At 33.1% G+C, this 21,651-nt stretch overlaps 2 protein-coding genes across 2 annotated transcripts in view; one reads left to right on the forward strand and one right to left on the reverse strand.

Moving 5' to 3' along the window:
- The window catches only part of LOC123294916 (DNA topoisomerase 3-alpha), a 56,327-nt gene extending 55,748 nt beyond the window's left edge, over window positions 1–579 (reverse strand). The window contains exon 1 of the mRNA XM_044876110.1: window positions 396–579. Within this exon, the coding sequence (XP_044732045.1) occupies window positions 396–554 (159 nt within the window). The 5' untranslated portion in view covers window positions 555–579. The remainder of the gene's footprint in view (window positions 1–395) is intronic.
- Window positions 580–4,227: 3,648 nt separating this feature from the next.
- On the forward strand, window positions 4,228–9,497 carry LOC123294838 (baculoviral IAP repeat-containing protein 5-like). The gene is made up of 3 exons (XM_044876010.1): window positions 4,228–4,447; window positions 4,508–4,627; window positions 9,171–9,497. The coding sequence occupies exons 1-3, from the start codon at window positions 4,445–4,447 to the stop codon at window positions 9,495–9,497; spliced, it is 450 nt and encodes a 149-aa protein (XP_044731945.1). The 5' UTR covers window positions 4,228–4,444.
- Window positions 9,498–21,651: the final 12,154 nt, after the last annotated feature.

Raw genomic sequence — 21,651 nt, forward strand, 5'->3', positions numbered from 1 at the left:
TAATATTTCATATTTGGAGATAATTTTCTGGAGATGCATAGCAACCATTTTTCGGTATCGAAAGTAAAATAAATTAGTGGATTGTTTCGACCCCCTCCCCCCAAGTTTAGATACAGAGTCACCTCTCTGAATGTAATCCTGGCAGCACCCTCGCCTATTATGCTACATTTTCCTTTGCTACGGCTGTCATGTTATACTTAATAGGTATAGTCGTTTTGACTTAATTATTCGATACATACTTTGATGGCAATGGCAGTTCTAAAATAATATATACATACTCTCTAAATCTGTGAAATGAGAGTTTACAGAGGTACAACTCGACTATAATAAAAATTGTGTATTCGTTTCATTTATTGATTATAATATAATATAGTGTAAAAATAATAAATATTTACTCTTCTAGCTGTTCCCCGTGATAAATAACCAGCTATATTTTTAGCAGCATCATTTTTCTCAGCTACATTTAATATTTTCATCTTAATTATATGATTTGAAGTACAATAATGATGGAATGTTTGTGAATAAAATAATCGTAAATATTTTAATGATCCCATTTATTATTGACAAATGATTTTATATAGATCAAAATCATTGATCATCTTGTTGGAGAATTATCTCAGTCTCACAATGTAAAACACACTCACTTTTATTTATATATTTTATTTGAATTCACTATTTATCAAATATTTTACACATGTTTACTAAGACTGACATGAACTGACATTGTAAAAATACCGCTTAAAATGTTGCCAACATAACAATAAAATAATAGTTAAATATAATCAAACTTTCAAACAGTGGCTCTAAACTTTTTCGATGCAAAAGAATGCTTCCAAAAGAAGCGTAAAATTCATGGTACCTAGATATATTGAACCGAAAAAGAAAGGAAGGTTATTATATTGGTTTCCATTCTGGATCTTTTAGTCGTTAATGATTAGAGAATGAATTTTTTACACTATAAAGAATTTCAAAAAGTTCCATTTTAAATATTATGAAATAGGGGGGAAATGATTTGACGATAACTAATATTTCTTTATTGTTTGTTATTTTGTTTCTATGTAATTTTAGATATTTTAGCAGACATTATTTGTAATCGCTAGAGTTGGCCCAGGCAATAATAGAACTTCTCACGACATTATCATCTTGCGACTATGATACATGCTATAACAAGTATTTTAGCATTATTTATGTTATATTATAGTCATACTTTGAAGTACAGATACCTCAGTCAGTAGAGGCGTGGTTATGTAATTTGTGATTTCTTATATCTTTTTCTTATTTTATTTTTGGATAACACTGTATTGTTGTAATTACGAGTTGATTGGGTTCTGAGGTTTTTAATCCTTGCGTTCTAAAATGGAACACTATGAAGTAAAATTAAATAATATTAAATTTAAATCTAATATCATTTGATTATGTCACAGTTAATATGCTTGATTCGGCAGTCACAAGATGATACTGTAGCAAGTGGCAAAAATCACTTGAGAAGGATTCTGACTATCGGTTTAAAAATGAACCTAAATAAGAGCCACTTTATAGACATTATCTACTCAATGCATCTAAAGATCTCACTCTCTGTTCAATAAATCTAGAGGGCTTGGTAAAATTACATGATAAATATTCAATTTTTATTTGAATGTAAATGTATCTATTCGCGATCGCAACATACGGTGGCGGCGCGCAGGGAGGATTAGTGAAACTATTATAGAGGATTTTGAGTTTTGACAGCTACACAAGTGCTGAATGTTTTTGTTGTTGAGATGGAAATTATCAAAAATGAAAAACGTTGTGGTGTTCCCCAGTGTGGGAAAACAAGATCTACAGGCGTCAGTTGTCGCACAATGTCGCAAAAACATGCTTGCACTTGCTTCCCGCGCCCGCTTTGCAAGAACAATAGCATTCGATTTTTTTGTTGTCATTGGCTACAAACACTTTGATTTAGATCTCATGAGGTTTCTCGGTGATCTTCGACGTTTGCAAACATGAAGATTTGATTAATAAACAATTATTTTGCTTCGATTGGATACCACAGAAAAACAAGTTTTTGGAACGAGAAAGCGCCTCTCCTTCCATCAACGGCCTTACTGATCCACCAAGTAGATAAAATATATCACCAATATTAATATCCAGGGCTTTCTCCATGTTAAAAAAAACAAATAAACAAAAAAAAATGCAAAAATTTATTTTGACAACTTGAACGAAAATCCTCTATATCGGCCATATTGCATTCACACCAGAGCCATCTCTAGGTAATTTCGTTCGCCAATATTTGAGTGAAAATCATGAGGCTCTAACTAACCATCCGGAGCACTTGTCGAATACCGTAAAAAGAATATTGAACATGGAATATAGGTAAACTTCGGTACTTTCTGTTACGACTTGAAGGGTAATATAATTTTAAAATTCCTCTTGTTTACTGTAGTATTGCAAATATCTTCAAATGTTATAGCAAGACCTATTACTTTCTGAAGTTTAGGACATTTATAGCTGTTATATCGTTAGGAGACATTATAATGTTTGTATTTTAATATAATATTATTTATGTATTTTTTGTAGTTTTATTATAAAAAGTGATTACTATTGTTTCTAAATTAATAAAATTACTTGATCTTATTTTTATTAAATTTTCTATAATAAGTACTTTTTATAATAAAGCTTAAGGTATGATTCCTATGTTACGGATGGCAATTTAACGATAGCGTTTAACGCTGAACGTCTGACACTCACTGCTGACGCATACTTAACTGTTTCTTCTGAAGCGTCAGTTGTGTGCAGTTCTTCAAAGTAAAGTTAAGCAAAATGAGTGAAGAAATTGAAGAAAAAGAAATTATATTGGAACAAATGATGCTTGGGGGTAATGCTGAAGTCCATACCTTATATAAAACAAAGAATGGTGAATGCTTCTTCGCAAAACTTATCAATCAGCATTTACTGCAGGATGACCAAATTCCGGGAATTTTTTAGGCTAAACGGCACGCAGTTTAATTATAGTTTGGATGTTATGAAAGGATGGTATTCGAACAGATTCTTCACACAGATATCAGTACCCTTTCAAAGTTGAATAAACGAAGTGTTGTATATATGTTTTTGTGTTGTTGCGTTTGCGTCCGTATTTCTCAACGAGACATATAGTCACATGACCTCTCCCAGTTGCAATCGTAGTACACCCTAAGACGACGCTTGCATTAGATTTCATAGTAGCAATATATGAACTGCAGAATATGAATCGCACCTTAAAGACTAATACTTATTATCAAAGTATTTCAGCCATCTAAATTGAGAGCCATAAAAATCATCAAACAATCTCTTTAAAAAAAATAAACGAATTGTTTCTAACAAGTTTACAAACAAATATTTACAAATTTTATACTATTAAAAGAAAACGCCATAGGTTAAATTATATTTTAAATTTAACCTACGGTAAGATGTCAGCGCCACGAGTAAAAGAAACTGTAAACCATACTTTTAAGACTCAGCTGATTTTTTCTTTGAATGAAAAGACAAAAGATACCTACTTCATTATACATTTTAATGTGCTGTGTCGTATTTGCTCCCCGAATCTTTTATAATTGCGATAGTTTTCCTTCTTTTTTATATAAACTTTGTAGTTTGTGTTGTTATATACATTTTTTACATACAATTTTTTGAAAAATGTTACATTAAGCTTTATTGCTATGTGCGTATCGTTTACAAGATTGTAAAACAAACAGTTCCGTTAAATATTATGTATCTATGAGAGCTGACAACTATAGTTCTTTTTTCTATTGCTAGAGAGTCTTTCGTAGTATTAAAATCCAATATAGCGACAATGTATAAGAATCATACATTTATATATTTTGATAAAAATATAAATAAAAGGTTGATTTTGTATAAAGAATGTTAGTTTTTTACTATTTGTTTTTTTTTTTTTTTTTTTTTTGCAGGTGCAATCAAAAATTTTATAATAAATGTTTTAATTAAACACAATAAGTGCAAAAGTGTAAAACATTATTCTAATATACCTGTACCCACCAGAAGGGTTAAATTAAAATGTTAGTACCAACCACTCACCCCCTGCCTCAAGTGTATTATAAAGCCGTACTATGCGAGTGTTGTAAATTAAATATATCTACGACGGCTACGTCCTAATGTCAATTTCGTTATTTGTTACGAAAACTGTGGTACTGTTTGAGTAGCACTGGTTTTATTTTAAATACAACTATTTGAAGTATAAAATTATTTTATAACGTATCTCATAAATTTGAAATGTAAATAATCATGAACAAAGATTGAAGAATTTCATTTAACGTCCGTGAAAGAGTTAAAAATTAAAATTTATTTCAAAAACTAATATTAATGTTTATTATTTTTTAAACTAAGAATTGTTGTGAAATTAGATAACTTGAAAACATCATTTAAACACATCATCCGCAATCATCTCTTAATTGAGGAACAAAATTTGAACATGGTAGAATAATATTAATGGTGTTTAAAAAAGAAGTTTTATATTAAAATTATATATTTTTAGATGGAAAAAATACTTGATTCTGGTATACATGACATGGCAGCCATGGCTTTCGAAAAACATCGACTGAGGACGTTTAAAACTTGGCCTTTTAATAATTCTTGTAACTGCTCAACCAAAAATGTAAGTTATTTGTATTCGTAAGTCGTAACTAACTTTTTGTTTAAAATTCATAAACGAAATTTAAAAGGTTCTTAAAATTAATTGGTGTGGCTCAATTAAATGCTGTCGCCAATTTCTGTTCTCCCTAGAATTTTAAATCTAATATCATTCATTTTCCGATATAGTTGTTTTTGTACTTGTTTTGAACAAATATTTACGTATAAAATATGCGTCAGTCATATTATACATTGAAATCGCAAAACGTGATATAAAACTGCTTTTTTGGTATGTTATTTAGACCCCTTGGGGGAGTCTTCGTTTTGCATGCCAAAAAAAAGTTGTGTGTGTGTGCAAAATTAGTTTTTTTCTTTTTTCGCATTTTCGAACGTTGAATGGTGTATGACATCTTCATTTTTTATGAATATAGATGTAAAACAAACAAAATGTGCACTGAATTGAATCCTGTACGATGATTTTCTGAAGTACATTTTTCTTTTCAACAAATTTCATTTAAAATTTAAATTGCACTATTTTTATTGAAATGAGAAAAAAAATACAAATAAAAGTTCTAGATTTTGGCGTGATCTAGAACTTTTCTATTGAACACATTTCATTTGAATACAACTTTAGTCAGAAAACGCAATAATATAATTTTGCGCCCCATTTTAACACCCCCCCCCCCCAAAACACCCTCCAACTTTGATGCTAGGAAATAGCATTCCTTATAACTTTCACCATTTTAAATCGTTAAACTTCTGATATCAATTGATTATTTTTTTAGTAAACTTATGTTAATATAACTGCACTATAATCCAATTAATATACCTTGGTCCAATGTTAAATTTGACAAAATTGCTATCAGAAAACAAAAAATACGTTGTTATAGAAGAAAACAAGCCAAGAAACATAGCGTTTATTGTTTAGGGCTAATCAATGTCTAAGTTAACTAAAAAAAATCGCAAAAGTAAAAAAAACGGTTTACTTTCGATTAAAGAAAAGTTGATGTCCATTGCAAAAAAATTAAATTGGAAAGTTCTAGATCTCAAAAGAACCTATCGATTGAGTTCAGAAAAGTCCGATTTTGATGCGCAGGTGCCGAGAAAACTTGAAAAATGAGCGAAAATAGCCGTTTTTACATTTATTTATGACTTTTTTTCTTTTTCGATTTTAAAGTTGATATTTAGTAAAGTTATGAATAATATTTTCACATATTTTCATTTTCTTTAGCAAAAAATATTGAAAATTTTTCGAAATATCGCATTTTTTTGAAAAAGGACGCCTTTCGTAAAAACTTTTCTCTTGGTCGAGGGACTAAAGTAGAGCGATTTTTCGGGGCTTAATCTCTTCGCCCAGACTTCTTCGAGCCTGATATTTTAGCAGCAAGTGAAATTTTTTAATATTTGTTGCCGAAACCGGGCAACGAAAAAGTGCATTTTTTTGGAGCTCTGAAACTTGCGCATTATTAATAAATATTGACTCTATATTAAAGAAAAATATTTGCAGTTGTTATCTTTCGTGTAACGACGGCTATGATCCCGTTAACATCGAGTGTTTCTGCATCCCAACAGATTCACTTTTTTTGAAGCCCAATTTCTGCATCGAAAATTAAAAAATTTCACTTGTTGCTAAAATGTCATGCTCACCGAAATCTAGACGAAGAGATTAAGACTCGTAAAACCACTCTACATTAGTCCCTCGACCAAGAAAAAAGTTTTTACGAAAGGTGTCCTTTTTCGAAAAAATGCGTTATTTCAAAAAATTTTCAACATTTTTTGCCAAAAAAATGAAGATTTGTGAACCTATTACTCATAACTTTACTAAATATCAACTTTAAAATCGAAAAAGAAAAAAAGTTATAAACAAATGTAAAAAACGACTATTTTCTCTCATTTTTTTAAGTTTTCTCGGTACCAACGCATCCAAATCGGACTTACCTGACGGGAATCGAAAGGTTCTTTTGAGATCTAGAACTTTCCAATTTAATTTTTTCGCAATGGACGTCAACTTTTCTTTAATCGCAAAAAAACCGTTTTTTTACTTTTCGATCTTTTTTAGTTAACTTAGCCATTGCTTAGCCGTAAACAATAAACGCTATGTTTCTTGACTTCCTTTCTTCTATAACAACGTGTTTTTTGGTTTCTGATAGCAATTTTGTCACCCGTTTAATATATTAATTGGATTACTAATAATGATAAGAAAAGAACAGTGATTTGAACTTATTCTTATTAGGGATAAATTAGGCATGTGTTTATAATGAAGGAAAATAAGAATAAACAAATAACGATATGCATCAATGTACTATACCGTCTTGTTTTCTATCGTAACTAATGACAAATGTCAAAGATGATCTTGTCCAATGATGTTTCTTAAATAATTCTTCATAATCTTCAGTTTATTGAAAGATTTTTCTGCTGACGCGGAAATAACGGGAATTGTGTGTAATAGTAGGATTGCTGTATACACTTTCGTAAGGTGACGAACCACGTCTGCGTCAATTGAGAATGGGGCGTTATGATGATACACATTAAGAAATTGAAGTGAAATATCGAATCCTATTACATCGAAATATTATACAGTGAAATCTAGTTAAGTGAGACATCAAGAGGCCTGCAAATTTGTCTCACTTATAGATGTATTCCTCTTACTCAGTGTTTCAGATATCTAGATATAAATAAATATATGTCTCATTAATAGAGGTCAAAATACATGTTAATTCATTTATAGAGGTGCGATTATTAAATAAAATAACGTATTATCAAATTAAATGTTATAATAATTAGTTTGCTATAGTAGTTTTGGACACAGAAATCCAAGCTTTCTTAGCAAACCTCATCGCCTGGAGATCATTGATTTGTGGGCATTGATTGTCTTCTATATATTTAATAACATATAATAACAACTTCTTTTCTGTAATAAACTTAAAAAATGTTGATGATGCCTTGATCCATTGGCTGCAATTTACTTGTCGTATTCGCAGGCAGATATATGAGTTTAATTTAACATTGTAATTGAATTTTATCTTTATCCTGAATTATTCTACAAAGGGTAGATTTTGGCACATATTCGACACAGACTTCATCGCGTGTCTTCCCAATTTCATAAACGGATATTAACTTCAGTTTTTCACGCACTAATAACGATTTGAGCTCTCGTTTCAAAATTTTTCAAATAACCATCCGTATGATAGTAAAGCAAAACTAAAACTTGAAGCTGAAAATTATTTAAGTGTGGAATTTGCGGGTACAATAAGAATAACTAAATAAACAATCAAAACGATGTTATCACAGTTCTCAGTTACAGAGGTTAATGCATATAAAATTCACTCGCTGTCTCAGTTATAGAGGTAACTATGACAATAAAATCGAAAGAAAAAATCCCAGATATAGAGGTTTGCTTCTTCCCAATAACAGACGGAATTCATTGCCAAAATATTAGGACCTCAGCATGAGTTCGAGTTATGGAGATTTCTCACCTATCCAGGTCCCAGTTAATCAGATTCCACCATATCTTATACACATTGCTTAATGTATAATGTACTCTCTCACAAATATTGATGCTGTATTAGAAATGATTTACACAGTTACTACCATGTTATCCTTATCCTTCCAAATATTATACATGTGAAAATAACTCTGTCTGTCTGTCTGTGTGTGGGTTACGAAATCATGCCTAAACTAATTAACTGATTTTAATCAAATTTGATATAGAAATAGTTAGTAGGCTGTAAGGGAGATGAATATGGCAAGTTGGTATGGAAATTACGTCATTTTTAATGCTAGAAGCATAAAATTTATTTTTTAGGCTTTTGAGTAGATATAAATAAATACGAGATTCATAGTTTGTGAAAATTTTACGTTAAAGGGGGTAAAAATAGGGAATGAAAGTTTTTGTGTGATGATGTCGAAATCGAAATTTTCAACATATCTTTACGTTTCATGGTCAGAATATGGCATTAACATCAATTCGGAGAAGAAGTATGTGTGTGTCCGACCTTATCCACGGCTGGTCAAAATGATTTTTGACATATGTCTTTACCGGTAGTACTGTCCCAAGTGTACACTTGTGTCATTCTGGCCATAGAATAATGGAACCTAACGGAATTTTGGCTGTTTATTAAATTGCTGTTTAATGCTTTATATGATGGTAGCTTTTTCAGTTTTACTCGCATTTAAAATTGCAATAGCTTTATTTTTAACCCCCGAACCCAAAAAAGTTTGACAGCTATGTGTGTTTGTATGTCTGTCTGTGGCATCGTAACGCATAAAAGAAGGAACCGATCTTAATTTTGTTGTTGCGTTTGAAAATTAATTCAATGGAGTGTGTTCTTAGCTATGTTTCAAGTGAGAGTTTAGGGTTCCGTACCCGGAACAACTAAAAAAATGCTATGATCCTCATAAACGATTCCGTTTGGAGGAGGCTCTAAGGGAAAAAGTATTTTAATGGATAGTGTTTAGGATTCCGTACCCCAAAAAAAAGTTTGTAGGGTTTTTTTTTTTTTTAATTTTGTAAATTTCCATTGTTACAATCAAAATTGATAACTGAAATGAAATATTTGTAATTCCAGATGGCTGAGGCTGGTTTTTATTTAATTGCAAGTGAAGATAGCGAAGCAGATGCTGTTGAATGTTTTTATTGTGGTAAACAATTGGACGGATGGGAGGATTCGGATGACCCATGGAAAGAGCATTATAAGCATGCATCATATTGTGATTTTGCAAAATTAAAGAAACCTGAAATTCAATTAACAGTTGAAGAATTTTTGAATTTGTATCATAATGCATTGAAAAATCGTATTAATAAAATTATTGATGCTAAAATTGTTGAGGCACAAAATCATCATCAGGATGTATTAAAAAAATATAAAAGAGATTATAAAAAAATAAAGAACTAAATCATTCGTTTTTATACTTTATATTATATACTGTTTATTTATTTGTAAATCAACATCACTTGTCACCATCAATACTGACGCAAATAGCTCCTCAAAATTATTTAGATAGGTATAACATATATATAGGGTGTTCTGTGACTCGATGGTTCATAACTTAAGAGTGTATTCTCTAAACAAATATAAATCGAAAGTGTCTTTTGGACTTTTGTACAAAACTCAATAGTTCAAGAGATATGTGCACTTTTAAGAACATTGTTTCTTTAATCAACAATGTCTTTACTTTATTAGTTAAATTCAATATTGCCCATTGTTGTAATAAATTGATATACTTTATACAAGCAAACGTATTATAAAATTATAAACAAATTTGTTTTGTTATCCAACTCTTACCTTACATACAACACTAATTGCGTAATTTGTTTTTTTCACATTCCTTATTGTTAAAAAATAAAATATTTTATATTTCAATTCAGATAATATACATTAAATTTATTCAGTTTTTTCTTAAATTTTCAATTCTAATTATTATTATTATTATTTAATTATTTAATTATTTCAAAATTCTATTAATAATACTGCATTTTGGGAACCGTGCCTCAACCCGATCCCCCTCCAGGTCTACTTATGATAGAGCTGGAGAATTTAAACCCTCCAAATGATCCCATTCCTTTCCCTTCACTTACCTCTCCCTGCCCTTCCTCACAAGTACCCATTCCATCCAACTCAACCCAATCCTCGTCTAGCCAAAAAAATCCCAATGCACTACACAACCCCAGCACAACCTACAGATCCTACCCACCTACAAAATAAACCAAATAATAACCCCCCATACTACAAAATCTGCAACATTTACGCCATCATACCCCTTAAATTCTCTTGGAGCCCCTATCCGACCCTTCCAAGCGTCTATACCCTTTAACTATTGGAAGCTTCTTATAAACACCAAATTCCCGACATATCTAAAATTGATAGTCTTGGCAGAAGCCGAATATTTGTCACTTTTAAACAAGCCGCATCTGCCAATGCTTTCATCAATTTGGACCCAGCACTCACAGCACAATTGACCCAACTATTCCTAAGCCTGATTATAAATGGCGGAAAAACGTCATCTCAACATCCTTCAATGGAACCTCAGAAGTTTTAGAAATAATCAACCTAATCTTCTATACCTTCTCAATTCCCATTCCATCAACGTAGCGCTTCTCTCAGAAACTTGGTTACGGGCTAAACATCTAGCCCGCATAGGCCGATATCAGATCTACCGTTCGGATCGAGCCGACGGATATGGAGGAGATAATTTTCTTTCTATAGATCAATTACTAAATCTTCTCGCCCTGTCCCTGAACCCATCTTCCTAGGTGATGATTTTAATATGCATCATCCCTCCTGGGGTAACCATTATAGTGATCCAGAGCCAATTAGGACCTCTATACACAAAAGGCCAAGGACTGTCTCGACAGCCTACCTCCCACCCCAAACCTTTAGCGGCCTACAACTCCTTCTTGGAAGTAATTAACACTGCTGCCACTTCGTCAATCCCTCGAACCAAATCTCCATCCCAACCTCGTCTTCCTACTCCCTGGTGGGACGAAGAGTGCTTCGAACTCGTACAAAGACGTAAAACGGTCACGAAACAACTAAAACGTAATTTTAACATGGACAATTAACTAGAATACAAACGTACGTCTGCGTTGTTAAAGAAAGCTTTCCGCAAAAAAAAAAAAGGAATCATGGAAGAAATTTGGTGAGCCTTTTTCTCGTTCTATCCCTATTACCGAGGTTTGGAAAAATATTAAAATATTCCGTAAAAGCATCAACACTACTCAGAAATCATCTAACTCCGATTGGAAAGCAGAGTTCATGGGTAAACTTACTCCTAACTTTGTCCTTCCGGCCACCACTTCTCTGATTCCAGTAGAATCAAACAATATATTAGATTCTCCGTTTACCATTGAGGAATTGAACTCAGTTCTATCCCCTCTACAAGATTCTTCTCCAGGATCTGATGGAATCTACTATAGCATGATTCACAAACTACCGTCTGAATCTATGATTCAATTTCTGGATATTTTAAACAGCTTATTTTTAAATAATATAGTCCCGGATAACTGGAGAAACTCTTTAATCCTCCCTATTCTAAAACCTAATAATCACCCTAACATTGCCTTCTCCTATCGCCCCATAGCTATGACCTCATGCATTTCGAAAATCATGGAGCACCTCATAAAGATTCGATTGGAGCCCCTATCCGACCCTTCCAAGCGTCTATACCCTTTAACTATTGGAAGCTTCTTATAAACACCAAATTCCCGACATATCTAAAATTGATAGTCTTGGCAGAAGCCGAATATTTGTCACTTTTAAACAAGCCGCATCTGCCAATGCTTTCATCAATTTGGACCCAGCACTCACAGCACAATTGACCCAACTATTCCTAAGCCTGATTATAAATGGCGGAAAAACGTCATCTCAACATCCTTCAATGGAACCTCAGAAGTTTTAGAAATAATCAACCTAATCTTCTATACCTTCTCAATTCCCATTCCATCAACGTAGCGCTTCTCTCAGAAACTTGGTTACGGGCTAAACATCTAGCCCGCATAGGCCGATATCAGATCTACCGTTCGGATCGAGCCGACGGATATGGAGGAGATAATTTTCTTTCTATAGATCAATTACTAAATCTTCTCGCCCCTGTCCCTGAACCCATCTTCCTAGGTGATGATTTTAATATGCATCATCCCTCCTGGGGTAACCATTATAGTGATCCAGAGCCAATTAGGACCTCTATACACAAAAGGCCAAGGACTGTCTCGACAGCCTACCTCCCACCCCAAACCTTTAGCGGCCTACAACTCCTTCTTGGAAGTAATTAACACTGCTGCCACTTCGTCAATCCCTCGAACCAAATCTCCATCCCAACCTCGTCTTCCTACTCCCTGGTGGGACGAAGAGTGCTTCGAACTCGTACAAAGACGTAAAACGGTCACGAAACAACTAAAACGTAATTTTAACATGGACAATTAACTAGAATACAAACGTACGTCTGCGTTGTTAAAGAAAGCTTTCCGCAAAAAAAAAAAAGGAATCATGGAAGAAATTTGGTGAGCCTTTTTCTCGTTCTATCCCTATTACCGAGGTTTGGAAAAATATTAAAATATTCCGTAAAAGCATCAACACTACTCAGAAATCATCTAACTCCGATTGGAAAGCAGAGTTCATGGGTAAACTTACTCCTAACTTTGTCCTTCCGGCCACCACTTCTCTGATTCCAGTAGAATCAAACAATATATTAGATTCTCCGTTTACCATTGAGGAATTGAACTCAGTTCTATCCCCTCTACAAGATTCTTCTCCAGGATCTGATGGAATCTACTATAGCATGATTCACAAACTACCGTCTGAATCTATGATTCAATTTCTGGATATTTTAAACAGCTTATTTTTAAATAATATAGTCCCGGATAACTGGAGAAACTCTTTAATCCTCCCTATTCTAAAACCTAATAATCACCCTAACATTGCCTTCTCCTATCGCCCCATAGCTATGACCTCATGCATTTCGAAAATCATGGAGCACCTCATAAAGATTCGATTGGAATGGTGGAGTGAACTCCACGGTATCATTCCATTATTCCAGTTCGGTTTCCGAAAATCTATGGGGACACAGGACAACCCCTCTTTACTGTATGCGGACGTACTCGACTGTTATACGAAAAATGAATATGTCGTCGTTTTTATAGACATCAAAACCGCGTTCCACAACGTGTTTGTTGATATTCTTATCAACAAGCTCTCACTTCTCAACGCTCCAAAAAGACTGGCACGCTATATACACAACTTGCTGGACCATTGACATATCACTCTTCTTCACCACACTAATGAAATTCGTAGAACAGCTTTTGTGGGTCTTCCTCAAGGAGCTATTCTCAGTCCCCTGCTATTTAACCTTTACACAGTGGACATCCAGACCCTAGTACCTGATACTAAAATCTTGCAATATGCTGATGACATTGTCATATACTTATGCTCTCGCTCTTTGGATGTAGCTATAAGAGATGTCGAAAGGGGTCTAATTCGACTAAAGAACACTTTGGCCGAATTGAACCTTGAAATTTCAACAAACAAATCCACAGGGATCCTTTTCTCTAGACATCACGATCTTGCACAACCCCTCTATTCCAAGATTCTGTCATTAACTTCCAAAAATCTGTTAAATTCCTAGGAGTCACCCTGGACTCCAAACTGTCCTGGCGGGAGCACGTTACATCTATCGCTACACGCGCCCAAAGTGGTTTAAATGCAATGCGTGCCATTCGCTCTACTTGGTGGGGGGGGGGGCAGATCCTTCCACCCTACTCACTTTTAACCACGCAGTTTTTGACTATGGTGGCTTCTTGCTTTCCCCCATTTCCCATTCCACCTCGTCTATCCTAGACCGCCTTCAATACCAAGTCCTATGTTTAGCCCTAGGACAAATGCGTTCCTGCCCAACAAACTCCCTTTTTGTTGAGGCAGGTGTCTCTCCATTGCACATCCGGAGACTCTATCTCGCAAAAAAATTTATCCTTAGAATTCTATCCGGCAACAACCACCCTCTTATACCCAGACTTGCTGCACTGTTCCAAACTATCCCTCACTACAGATTTTGGCGACACAAGTCCATCCCATTTCTAATCATAGCTTACCGTACCCTCAACACCACTCCCATCTACCAAAGCCCTGCTCTTCTTTATTTTACATCTCCCTGCTCAGCTAACTTCGTTGCTCCTTCTATCCTCTTCAACTGCGGTCTAAGCAAGCAGGATGCAAATAACCCATTTTATGCCAACTCCATTTTTAATGAATTCCTACACTCTAATTTTCCCACCTCTCAACACATCTACACAACGCATCCAAATCCATAGGTTCCCAAAATGTTGGCGCAGCATTCTTCCACGGCAATGTTTCTTTCTTAAACTGAATAAAAATTTTTCTATATTTTCTGCAGAAAGTGTAGCCATAATTGAAGCGCTTCTTTACATAGAAGCAAATAACATAAGGGATGCGTTACTAATAACTGACGCTAAAAGTGTCCTCTCTGCCCTCTCCTCCAAATTTTCCAATCCCACTCAATCCTACCTCATACAAAACATCAAACATACGTTGTTCAGGCTAACTAATAATAACTATTTAATATCTTTTACATGGTGCCCCTCATATATCGGCGTTTTGGACAACGAGATGGTGGATGGTCTTGCAAAAACAAGTATAACGTCAGGGGCCGTCACCACATATCGCCCACCAGCATCGGACCTGACTCCACTTTGCAAAGAACAATTGATACGTCACTGGAAGGATGATTAGGATCTCACTAGCGCTACCAGGGGACGAGCAATTTGGCTGCTACGACATATACCTAGCCTACTCCCCTGGTATCACGACTTATTACCACTGGATCGAAAGCAAAGCGTAACGTTTGGTCGCCTTCGATCGACTCACAACAGTCTTCCTTCCCACTTACATCGTATCAATCTACGTCGAGATGCATTATGCATTTGTGGAGAAATCACATGTGATGCTAACCATCTCCTTTTAGCCTGTCCAACGTATGCAAATCAAAGATCTCTTTTGTTAAACTCCTTAAAATCCCAAAAGGTCTCCCATCCTCTAAACATCACCTATCTACTCTCCCTCAACGACAAGAAAGTTCTGTCCTCTATCACCAAATTCTTTAACTCCTGCAACATCTCCGCCTAGCCCAACCTACATTATTCCCGTTCTATACTGTCTGTGCCGTCTTACACAACACTAATTGTCTCTACTGTAACCTCATCCAAGGCTCAAAACATATATGTTTGTTATCAATCCTAGCTCCGATGAGCCTCGGCAGCGAATATCTAGACTCCTTTTACTCCCTATCCTGTATCCTGTGTGTTCATTTTTAAATAAATTCGTTTATCTGCTTCCTTTTTTTAGTTTATTAATATTTATCTTATTTTTACTCTTTTTTTTTTCGTACAATACAAATATTTATCTAATTTAAGTCTATACGAATATATTTTTGTTTATATTTTTTATAATTTTTTGTCACAATGTTTGTAAATGGCTTTAATGGCAGATAATGTCTGTTGCCAATTTAAAAAAAAAAATAAAAATATTGCCCATAACTCCTTAACTATTGGTTTTCAATGTGCCGTAAGTTGAAATAACTGTGCCGTTGGTTGCTGGCAATTCAAACGATGTTTTAGTTCACCGCTCACGTAGTTTGGAGCGAGGGTAAACGCAAATGTCAGCTCCAATATCAACGAGAAACTGCGTTGAAAAATTCTTTTCGCTGATATATAAGCGACGAGGTGTTGTGGGCGCGTCGTCAGCCGCTAAGAGCGACGACCCTGATCGTTTTCCGAATGTTGTTGAGCGTATGAACACGGTAATCTGCATTTCGATTTTCCGCAAATTTGTAACGGTAGTAACAGTATCTGTTAGCTCGAGCAGGACTGGCTGTATCGCGTCGTCAACTCTGGTTAATTTTTAACGCAGCTATTTCCTGTAGCGCCTGTGCTAAGGTTTTTTGTCCAGTAAGTCCAGCCGATTGGTTGATGTGCAGGTCGTTGCAGACATTTTATCGTCGTGTCGTTATTCATTATATTCGTTAAATACCTGTAGTTAGTCGTCGTTTAACGTTGTTTCAAATTTGTCGATGTTTTACGGCGTTCTTTAACGGAGTCACCAATTATGTAGCGGGCTTAACGTAATCAAATGTGTGTAACAAAACATTGAACAATAAATAATATACGAATTTTTATTGTTAAGCTTTTTAACTACATAGAAATATAATACAATTCACAACACTTTTATTTTAATGTTACTTTGATAGACGATAAAACTTGACCGTAGTTAACTTGAAGAGTATATATTGTCATCTAACTTGTTGTAATCTCTCGTATTGTAATCTGCCCGATTGTAAACTGTGCTGGCGGTAACGCATACTGATGTTTATATAGTTACAATGCATTGTTATCGTATCGTCTAGCTCTCTAGCACATTCTAGAACTGTCACGTTTGTTTTATTGTAATATATTGTATATGTTTTCCATCTTTGTTTACGTAATATAAAACGATATTGTTTATTTTTTGAAGTTATACTTCTTTTGGCGCGTTAGGCAGAAATGATGAGGGTAAATTTTTACGATGCGCGCGCACACCGTCACGAAAAACCGACATGATGAAGTTAGCTACAGTTAACATTTTAGTTTTTCAAATAAAGGTACCAACAAAGTAAAAGTAAGGACATCTACGTATGTTTGCGTGAGAACTGACAACTGTATTCACAATATTTCTTTATTTAAGTATTTCTGAACCTACCACACGTGTTTTGTATCAGTCCGAATAAAATATATAAAAATATACATAAATACATATTTTCTCAAATAATATCATAATATATTATAAAATAATTTACTGTGATTATAAGTGATAATAATTGTTTTTATATATTACTTTGAGTAATTATTTTAAGTGATAAGAACAGTTTTTACATATTACTTTGAATACGTTTATAGAATTTGGGGTTAGTTGACGGTATGTATTATTTATTTACATCATAAACTAAAATAAATATAAATAAATTAATAAATTAATAATAGATACAAATAATAATAATATTTAATGCCGAAAAAATTAAATTGTTCTAAATATTGAAAGATAAAATTTTTAGAAAGATTTTTATCTTGTTACGCCGAAGAAGTATAACTTCTAACGCGTGTACATAAGTACACACACACTTTTTTTAGAATTGTCTAAATTACATTTGTTCTTGTATGTGTGTGTTAATTATTAACTCCACAACAGAAAAGGCTATTACGGTTACGGGGTTATAGGCCGTAACGGTTTTTCTCAAAATGGAGGCACATTTACCCTCCAAATTTGTAAGGATTTTGTATATTTACATTCAGTACGTGATAATAAACCTTTAGAAAATAATAACTCCTGTAAATTAGTGCAAGAAAAGATTCTTAATTATCTGTAGCTGTAATGCAATATTGAACGGGTATTACCTTAATATCATTAATTTTAGAAAGAAAAGTTTTAAGGTAGTACCTACACGAAAGTGATATTCCAAGAATTTCTCAAAACTCAGAATATAAAATATTTAATTCATAATACACTTGCTGTTAAAATTAGAAGATGATTTACCATGCCATACATGAGATATTAGCAATTAAAAGTGACGCAATTTGTACGTGTACATGGGAGAAGTGTATAAAAATAAACAAATTTACAAATATTATATTTATTTACCAATGAATGACGTCCACCATCTCTATGAAAAACTAATATAATGTAGAATACTATATTTAGAAAATATATAAATAAAAATAAAAATTATTTACCATATAGTTTCGATAAAAAACTTAAATAAATAACTCGTTTTAGCGATGATTTTTGTGGAAAAGATATGAAGACTAATGTTAAAGGCATATGTCATAGTGTGTGTGCTTATATGTATACTAGAAACAGTAGTGAGGAACTACAGTCTTTTGAAAATAATATATGGTATATGTATAATAGTCATAGCACAGTTAATGCACTGAATGATAGTATTAGTCCAAAACTTTTTGACTGGACGGTCGCGGAGGAACTACCTTAAGTAAAAATTTTAGAAAATTTATAGATTTAAAAGTTATTCGCATTTTATTGTTTAGACAAATATTATAAGATATATCGGTCAAATAATCAATAATTAAATCGTCATAGTCGTATAAGAGTGGACGGTTATGGAGATATAGTTCAAATCGGTTTCCCTAAAATCACCTAAGTAGTCAGTTCACTTCCGGTTGTCTATCAAGCTCAAATTTTTATATCGTGCTCAGGGCGTAAAAAGTGAGTGTGAAATCGTAAATGAGCAACATGAACCGTTAGAGATAGAACAAAAGTTTAAACATAAAAAAATGTTCCTTATAAAAAAATTAACAACTTTTGTTTTAAACATTTTTTTGTAAACATCACTGTTTACCCGTGATTGCGCAAATTAGGACAAAACTTTGGGGTTCATTTTCTCCATAACTATAAAATATAGGGAGTTTGATAGGACATATGATTAGGTTCAGAATGTTTGGGTCCGAAATCTTGGACCCATCTATCCTGGGAGAGATCCCGACGGAGAAGCTGCTCGATTTTTGTGTAGCCTCTGGCCTCGGCAGAATCCTCAACAGGTCGATCTCAAAGTGAGCACAGAGGAGTCTTGGTTTAAGTACTAGGGACCCACTTGCGGTACTCCTCTTCTGTTTTTATTATTATTATTATTATTAAACATTGAACCATGCATCAAATCACGTATTTTGTTTTTTTTAATATGTTGTTTGCAATGTTAAATCCAAAATTTCGATCTCGACAAAAGACCAGATCATGTCGAAAAATAAGATAAATGTCGAAAATTTTTTGGTTTTTTCAGGTTTTGCCGATTTTGACTTGGAAGGACTGTCTTTTCATCAAAAACTGTAGTATTTATTTTTAAAGAAGTTTAAATTTGCAATAATTTGATATCGAGCCAGTTTTTATTGCACCGATAGTTTCGGAGAAACAGCTTTTCAAACTTTGTCTATTTTGTAAAGTTACACGATTTTACCCAAAATTTCATGTTGTAAACCATTAGAGATAGAACAAAAGTTTAACTGTAAAAAATGTTTCGAAAGGTAATTAAAAATGCTACAATTTAAAAAAAAAATTAACTTCCTAGGACCAAATGGCATAAAATGGCAGCCATTTAAAAAAAATCCTAAAATTTAAAATTTTGGCCGAATTATTCGGCGGATTTGTTTAAAACTTTAACTGAAAGTTGTTTGTATTCAAACCTACATTTCGTAAAAATTTCATTAAAATCGGTCCATTAGTTTTTAAGTTACAGTCAAATGAACCCATTTATCATATATATGTATATATATATATATATATAACTTGGGGGGGAGGTGACGAATAAAATGAGGTGTAGTTTATAACCACTCTCCTCTTTAAATTAAAATATAAAATAAAAAAGATAAAATTTCTGAAAAAAATGCCATTTTTGACGCCATTTTGTTTTTTAGACATTGCACCACTCCGGGAAAGTAAAAAATTTCAAAAAATACTTATTTTGATGTGAAAAGAAAAAACCCCAAGTTTCGCTGCTCGAACTTTTAATCCATATAACCGACTTTTTTTGCTTAGATTTACTCCAGTATTAGTCATACCATAAAAAAGTCAGAAAATAATATATAAACATAAACACGCTTAAAACGACCTAAACTAAATTACACTTATTAGTTAATGAACAGGCGCATAATGAAAACAGCCTAAACACTTAAATAAAGTCACTACACAAATGGTCCAAATGTTAATAAACGCAATCAATTGAGAATACACTTAACGAATTTTAACGACATGGAAACGAATTTTCAAAAGACGTTTTGTTTATTTACTTTAAAATATATAAAATATTGTTTCCCCAACAACCATTGAAATAGGTAAATTATTATCCAAACTAATAGATGGCCCTACACGATTATAACGTGTAGAGCCTTCTGGAGTAAGGAACCTTCAGAGAACTAAAACAGTAAATATTTTTTATGGAGTTGCAGATCTGTTTTAAATTAAAAACTATAATCTGTGGGTAGCTTCAACAACTGGTCTTGTGAAACGTTCTGGAAAAACAAAACAAATTCTGGAAAATAATTGTTCGGAAATTTTTCAATTTTTGGAAAACTAGTGTTGTTTACAAAAAAATGTTCCAAAAAAAAAATTGTTGCAATTGTTGCTTGATCTCAAATTGTTGCAAATTTAACCTGCTTTAAAAATGAATACCACAATTTTTGATGAAAAATCAGTCCTTCCGAATTAAAATCGGCAAAAACTGAAATAAGATCAAAATTTTCGAGATTTTTCTTCTTTTTCGGCATGATCCGGTCGTTTGCTGAGGCCGAAAACTTGGATTTAACATTGCCTTTATGCTGCAAATGACATGTCAAAAAAAAAAAACTGATTTGATGCAAGGTTCACTCCCTTTTCATGTATAATTTGACTGAATCATTACTTGGTGATAATGTAGCATTCTATAAGTGAAATAATTTTTAAAATCGTTTAAAGGGATATGCAAGGATTGAATAATACTAGGGATTACTAAAAAACTTTCTAAGTGCATTTTTTGATTAACAAAGTTTCCAAAAATCACAAAAAATTCCTAGGTCACCGGGCTTTTTATTATTATTTTATCGTTCAAAGTTGGCTGAAAAAATGATATAGGTTATCCTTTTCAATTGGATATTTCCATGTCAAAAAATCTAGAGAGTGTGATAAAAAACTGTCTAAAATATTTAGACAATCTTGTAGTTATATAATAATACCATAAAAATAGAAGGTTGCCGGTGATATAAAAACAAAATTTTAATTTAATTATGAGTTCATCGGAGATCCATTATTTGATGAACAGAGACGACTATAGTTGGAGAATTGATGATTGAAGAGCATATCTATATTATCAAATTTATAAGCATCACTTGAGCACAATATATTATATATTTTTCTAGTTGCCAAAAATAACGTATACTTGACTACAAAACATATATTTGGTTTATATGTATGTGTTGCTAGTTGGGGTGTAATTTAAATTAAATCAAGTTATTATTGAATTATTAATTATTTTATTTTATTATTTAAGTACACGTAGTCGCCATTAGCAGTTTGTTCATGAATTCTATCCAACTTATACACTGAATGATACATCATACATGTTTTAATCAGCTTCGCTTTCACTGAACTTATTTAGTTCGTGCCGTGTGTGTCAGATGTCATATTAAGCCAGTACATAATTTACTATCACAGAATATAAAACGTACCGGTAGTGACACTTTTGATACTCTAGGTACAGAATATAAAATGCACCAGTAGTGACACTTTTGATAATCAGGTATAATAATTTATTTGACCTGACAGAGACACCACATATGTACCGTGCAATAAACCAAAACTTTTTTTAATACTGTAGGTTTACAATCACCTTAAGTAGTGAACTCAAAAATAACGATTTCATTTTTAATAAATTTTTCCTTTTGGTGCGACACGCTTATTTAAAAAAAAAAAAAAATACAACCCATGTTACTTAGAACACTGAAACTAAATATCTCCAACGAAAAAATGT

The sequence above is a fragment of the Chrysoperla carnea genome, chromosome 3, assembly GCF_905475395.1.
Source record: "Chrysoperla carnea chromosome 3, inChrCarn1.1, whole genome shotgun sequence".
Lineage (NCBI taxonomy): Eukaryota > Metazoa > Arthropoda > Insecta > Neuroptera > Chrysopidae > Chrysoperla > Chrysoperla carnea.

Coding starts and splice junctions, on each gene's coding strand:
- LOC123294838 (XM_044876010.1), top strand. Junction 4,628..9,170: donor GTAACTGCTCAACCAAAAAT/GTAAGTTATTTG, acceptor TTGTAATTCCAG/ATGGCTGAGGCTGGTTTTTA.